This window comes from Corvus brachyrhynchos, unplaced genomic scaffold (assembly GCF_000691975.1).
Source record: "Corvus brachyrhynchos isolate BGI_N302 unplaced genomic scaffold, ASM69197v1 scaffold101, whole genome shotgun sequence".
Lineage (NCBI taxonomy): Eukaryota > Metazoa > Chordata > Aves > Passeriformes > Corvidae > Corvus > Corvus brachyrhynchos.
Genome location: NW_008237239.1, coordinates 1,716,149 through 1,721,869, shown reverse-complemented (window position 1 = coordinate 1,721,869; position 5,721 = coordinate 1,716,149). Strand labels below are relative to the sequence as shown.

The 5,721-nt window shown below is 51.8% G+C and overlaps 1 protein-coding gene across 11 annotated transcripts in view; it reads left to right on the top strand.

Annotated features, from left to right (window-relative positions):
- LOC103612723 (myomegalin) overlaps window positions 1-5,721 on the top strand; it is a 30,224-nt gene that overhangs the window by 12,969 nt on the left and 11,534 nt on the right. For 10 of the 11 annotated variants that reach the window (XM_017729674.1, XM_017729673.1, XM_017729670.1 and 7 more), the window contains 10 exons: window positions 212-325; window positions 541-678; window positions 985-1,164; window positions 1,412-1,606; window positions 1,941-2,084; window positions 3,082-3,160; window positions 3,660-3,748; window positions 3,915-4,031; window positions 4,470-4,607; window positions 4,898-5,010. In XM_017729674.1, the coding sequence (XP_017585163.1) occupies window positions 212-325; window positions 541-678; window positions 985-1,164; window positions 1,412-1,606; window positions 1,941-2,084; window positions 3,082-3,160; window positions 3,660-3,748; window positions 3,915-4,031; window positions 4,470-4,607; window positions 4,898-5,010 (1,307 nt within the window). The remainder of the gene's footprint in view (window positions 1-211; window positions 326-540; window positions 679-984; window positions 1,165-1,411; window positions 1,607-1,940; window positions 2,085-3,081; window positions 3,161-3,659; window positions 3,749-3,914; window positions 4,032-4,469; window positions 4,608-4,897; window positions 5,011-5,721) is intronic. The other variant, XM_017729665.1, reaches the window with a different exon arrangement.

Here is a 5,721-nt window from a genome sequence, read left to right as displayed (position 1 = left end):
GAATAAGGCTCGGGGCCCCACAGGAATGCCTGGTGAGCCCTGGCAGGTGCTAGTCAGCCAGCCCGAGGTGCTGGGACTACCACCCTTTAATGTGAAGGCTAGAGCAAGCGTAGGGTTGGAGGTAGTTATCCCTGATTCTCCTGTGCTGCTCTCGGAGGTGGGGGAGGTTACTGTGCTGTCAGTTTGACTAGGGGGTGTGTGTGATCTCTAGGAATCCAGGGAGCTTCTGCAATGCCAGCAAAGCTTGGAGAAGAGCCCTGCAGCCATGAATGCCATGTTGGAGAAACTGCAGCAGCGTGTCAGTGACAGGGATGCTGCTCTGGAGGTGAGCACATATTGTAGGCAATGTTTCAGTTGTCCCTGAGGCTCAGCCTTTGGGTTACTGTCAGCCCCAGGCTGACCCCAGGGGTGACCATATCTTCTGCATGCTCCCTGTGGCTCATCCTTTGAGGAGTCCCCCTGGAAGGGGGAGCTGAAGTCCAACATATGGGGAGTGTTGGCTGCAGCACTCCGTTCTGAATGATCCCCTCTTTCACACAGCGAGCGGTGGATGAGAAGTTCTGTGCCCTGGAGAAGAAGGAGCAAGAGCTACAACAGCTCCGCCTCTCAATCCGGGAGCGTGGCAGTGACCTGCAGAGGCTACGCAATGTCCTCTCCAGCAACGAGGCCACCATTCACGTGAGTGCTTGCACCTGGGCCTGCGGAGTCCAGCATGGCTGTGGGGACGTGGTGTTAGACAGAGCTTCCTGTGAATGCTCTGGTGGTTGCTGGGGAGAGTGTCTGCAGGTGTTTGGCTTCCACTGGTCTTGTGTGTAGGGCAAGTTCCTGGGTCACTCCTGTTTCTGGGCTGGGTGTAGAGGACACCTGGAACAGATGGGTGAATCTGTGTGACTCTGCTAGCAGTAGAGACTGGTATTTCCAGTTTTGCTTAATTCAGGATTAAGTCTCTGTCCATGGTTGAGCTGCTTCTGTTGTGGTCCTCAGAGCCTGGAGAGCCTCCTGAAAGCCAAAACCTTGGAACTGGAGCAGGTCTCAGCAACCTGCCAAAACCTCCGCTGGCTCAAAGAGGAGATTGAGGCCAAATCTTGCAGCAGGCAGAAGGAGCAGGAGGGGATCATCCAACAGCTGCAGACCTGCCTGCATGACAGGAACAAGGAAGTGGAGGTAAGGCCTTAACTTGGCTTTCTGAGCCTTCAGCCAGTTTGTCCATAGAGAGAGTGGTCCCAAACCAGAGCCTGCTGCCTGCCTCACCTGAAGCTGTGCTCAGTGTTTGGAGGCTGGCTGCTTTTGGCCCCTTTACGTACCTGTGCCTGCTGACTCTGCTCTCTCAGCTACACCCTGAACTGAAGAGTCCTTGAACAACTTCCAGTTTGACAGTAACAGTCTCTCTCCTTTCCTCCCTCTTGTTCAGGAACTTACAGCAACTCTGCTGTGCAAGCTGGGCCCCGGGCAGAGTGAGGTAGCAGAGGAGCTGTGCCTGCGTCTCCAGCACAAGGAGAAGATGCTGCAGGATCTCCTCAGTGACCGGAACCGTCAAACCATGGAGCATGATGCTGAAATTCGGGAGCTGCTGCAGGCTCTGAGCACCAAGGAGCAACTGAGCAGAGTGAGTTTTGTGCAGTTCCACAGTTGGAGGCTGAGGTGGGTGGCCCTGGCTTTTGTTAAGCAAAGAGAAGCCCGTGAGTGGGCTGAGAGAAATGGAGGAGTTTGTTCCTCCATAGGTGACAGGCTGAGCCTCGCTGGCGAGTAGAGATGGGAAGGCTGCACTGGAGTGGGTGTGAGTGGCCAGGAGCAGTGGCTGCCAGGCTGGTTTGCAGAGCACTTTGAGTCTCGAGTGACGGATAAATACTGAGATGGTTTCCCTTAGTCTCTAAGGAAGAAGAGGGACCAGGATCCTACCCCTGGTCCTGGCCCTATCCCTAATTTTCCCCCTCAATCAGGTGGCTGCAGAGAAGATGGCACAGGCTTTGGCTGAAAGGAGCTGCGAGCTACAACTTCTGCGCCAGCACCTGTTGGGGAAGGACCCTGCTGGGACCCCATCAGCTGGTGCCAGGCCATTGAAGCAGGACAAACAATCCATACAAGTAAGAATCATGCACTGTGTTTCTCTGCCTGTGGCCTTGGGGCTTCAGAAAAAACTGATTGCCACAGAAGGAAATAGGAGAGAGAAGAGCACCACAGAGAATGATAGAAATGAAAGTGGGATTAGGGAAAAGACTTCCTATAGGAGGAGAAGAAACTGAGGAGCAGGAAGCCTGCCTGAATGTTCTGATCTTGATTTCACCAGCCTTTTTCACTCAGTGTCTCTTTTTGTTTTGATGGAGCAGTAATTGAATCCTTGGGGCACGTGAGAGTATGAAAGACATCCACCCTTTGACCTTCCAGCATTGACCCACTCCTTCCTTGGGCTGGGCTGCCTTGCTGTATTGCAATCCCCTCCCTGACATTGTCACATTCTGGAGGGGACAAGAGAGCTAAATTTAGGTCCCACTAATTCTTGGCAGAGCCTGCTGGCTGTTTGCTGTCTCTTCCACAATTGGAGTTGGTATTTTTAAAGCAGCTTTGCTAAAACCCCCTTTGAGGCTGAACACAGCTCCAAGGCTGCATATGCCATGGCTCCTACTTGAGCAGCTGTTAACGATTTATTGGTGAGCTGACGTGTTGAATGTTTTTAAGCAGCTGTAAACAGGTTTCTATTCCCAGGATCAGTGAGCTCTAGAGACTTCCAGAGATGTGTCTTCCTTCCTGCATGGTCCCTTTGGGCCGCATCTGAGATGAAGATGAGTCTCAATTGAAAGATGGTCTTGCTGCAGTTGAGTGAAACCTGTTTAATCTTTACTGTGAAGACACTTGCTGCCAGCAGCTTCTTGGTGCCAAATAAAACAAGTGCCCTGTTCCCCACACATACAACTTCTGGGTGCAATTCACTTGTCTCTGCTGCCTGGCTATATCCCCTTCATTGTGTTTTCACATTTTAGAGGTGTCAACAGAACAGCCAGCAGCTTTGGTGCAGTCCTGGAATTCTGGGGAAGCTGTGTGTTCCCCATGAAAATGCAAACCTGCAGATTTTTATGTTTTCAGGAAATACTGCTAAGAGCTTGTGGAACTACAGTCGTTGCTGGATCCCCACAGGAGGACAGCAGCTGCAGGACAGAGGGAGGTGAGTGTGGGGCAGCTTCTTCTGAGGTCCCTATATATGACCAGGGCTTTCTGCTGTGGGGGAAACATGATTACATAAAACTCTGGAAGAGTAGAGAGCATTGAACAAGAAAATTTTGAAATGAAGCTGTGCCTCTTTTCTGGGTGATGTCTGCTGGTGTTGGGTTTGAGGTGAGGTGTTTCTACTCAAGATCTCATGCTGTCCACTGGAGAGTTTTTGACTGTTTCAGGCTGAGCTGAGGTAATTGTAACTGTTTTGGGCTTTGCCTTGGGACCAGGACACTTGAACTTTGCCAGGGGTAGGACAGCAGGCCTGTGATATTGCTGTTGCTTTGGGCTGGTGTTGAAAGATCAAGCAGGGAAGAAGAGCATTTACTAAGAGACAGTGTGATGGGGAGCACAAGCAAGACAGGGCCCTGTCTTGCCAGAGAGGAATTGTGTGTGATCCTGGGGTCTGAACTGACACATAGTGTTCCTGCAGTAACCAAGTTGTCTTGCAGTTACAATGTCAGCAGCAGAACTGGAGAAGGATCTTGTCAATGCCAAAGAGGAGCTGGAGCTAATGGTGAAGAAGGAAAAGGAAAGCAGGGTGAGCTTGTGATGGAGCATGTGCTGATCTCCCTTACCTTCAGCAGACCTTAGGGGTGCCCCTCACTGGCGGTTTTGGACCCCACTGTTGTGAGAGAAATGGGGCAGCAGCTTGCAGGGGGTATGGGCTTTCAGAAGTCTCTGACGGGCTTCTCTTCCCTCTGCAGCAGGAGCTCACTGCTCTCCAGTCTGTCGTGGCCACACAGGAGGAGGAACTGCAGGTGCAGGCCTCGGATATCGAGTCCTTGACCAGAACCATCCAGATCAAAGAGGACCTGATCAAGGTGAGATACTATGCTAGGCTGGGTCAGTTCCACCTGGGAAGGCTGCAGAGGAGTCTTTTCGTCCCACACATCCTCAGACCAGTGTGACTGGCTGGCTGTGGATGCTGTTGCTGCTGGTTTGCCTACAGGTCTCTGTGTTCCTTTGGCCAGAAGGCAAAGGCCACAAACCCCCAGACTTGTTATTTGTTGTTTAACCAAACACTCTCCTTCAAGTCCTTTAATCAGAATGCATCGTGTCCCTTCTTGGTTCTTATTGCAGGCTATGGTTTGTGCCTAATCCACTCTCAGTGCTTTGGCATTTTTTTCTTAGGAGACCTGGATCTTTGCAAACACTGGAAACCTTTGGCAGTTGCATTCCAGGGAGGTTTGTGAAGGTCCAGCTGTCTTTGTTACTGATCCCTTCCTCACTGAGCCCTCCTGCTGTTTGTTGGTTGTCAGGATCTGCAGATGCAGCTGGTGGATCCTGAAGAAATTCCAGCTGTGGAAAGGCTGACACAAGAGGTGCTGGTGCTTCGGGAGAAAGTGGCCGTAGCAGAGTCACGAGGACAGGAGGCTACTGGAAACAGAAGGCAGCAGGTAGTGTTTGTATTTCTGCTGGTCCTCAGTTACGAGGCTTTGTTTTCAGCCTTCGCATGTGCTGAGATGTGCTTGTTCTTGGAAGCTGTGTGAATGTGGGAATACAGAGAAGATCGTTTTCTTTAGCACTTGTCCAAGGGACAAAGTTTTTTGTGAGTCCAGGGATGACATGGATCAACTTGGACACAAGCAAGAGACGAAGGAGACCCCCCACTTTGTCAGGGACAGCTAGATACCTCCTTTGATTTCTGTCTCTATTTAAGAGCTGCTTGTCTCTTCTCTCTAACCAGTTGTTACTGATGCTGGAAGGGCTGGTGGCTGAGAGGAATCGATTAAATGAGGCTCTTCAGGCAGAGAGGCAGCTCTATGGCAGCCTGGTGAAGTTTCACACACATCCAGACAGGTAAGTGAGGCTGCCTTGGCTCTGTGCTGCCCTGCTCTACTGCCAGGGCAGGTGTGGGTGGTCCAGTGGGGCAATCCCTGAAGCCGGGATCATTCAGCAAGTCTGAGAGCTTTTCAGTGGGGAAAGAAGGCGTCTAGGCAAAGGATCAGCCAAAAGCTTCTTTGAGAGTCCAAGTTTTAGGCTGTCTTTTTCCCTTGAAGAGGCTGCAGTGGCCAGCTTTAAATGCTCCCTAAACTCCCCCCATTGTCATGGGATTTCCATCTCTGTTCCTTGGCTTATCTCTTCTCAGCTCAGTTTTCCACCCACCCCTGGCCACCTTTCAGAGACTGCTGTCAAATTCCCAGCCAACTGTTGGGTTGGTAAGGATCTCTCTAGATGCTTGTCCAGGCAGTTGCCTGTTCCCTGCATTAATCCCCTGCCCTTCACAGGGCTGCAGCCTCTGGGATATTTGAGCTACCTGATAGCAAGGGAGCACATAAGTGGAGTGCTTGGGAAAGTACTGAAGAACAGCTGTGACTATGAGGCCCTTACCACGGGCTGGGGCCTTTTTTGGGGGTGGCTGTGCTCTGGAGAGGTCTGAGGTGAGCAGGAGGTGGCTGAGCTGCCTGGAGAGCACCCGGGGCTGTGCCTGGCATCGGTGTCCCTGATGGAGGGGCCAGTTTGGTGTGGACTGGCTGTGGGCCGTCTAACAGCCTTCACTTGTGTTGCCCG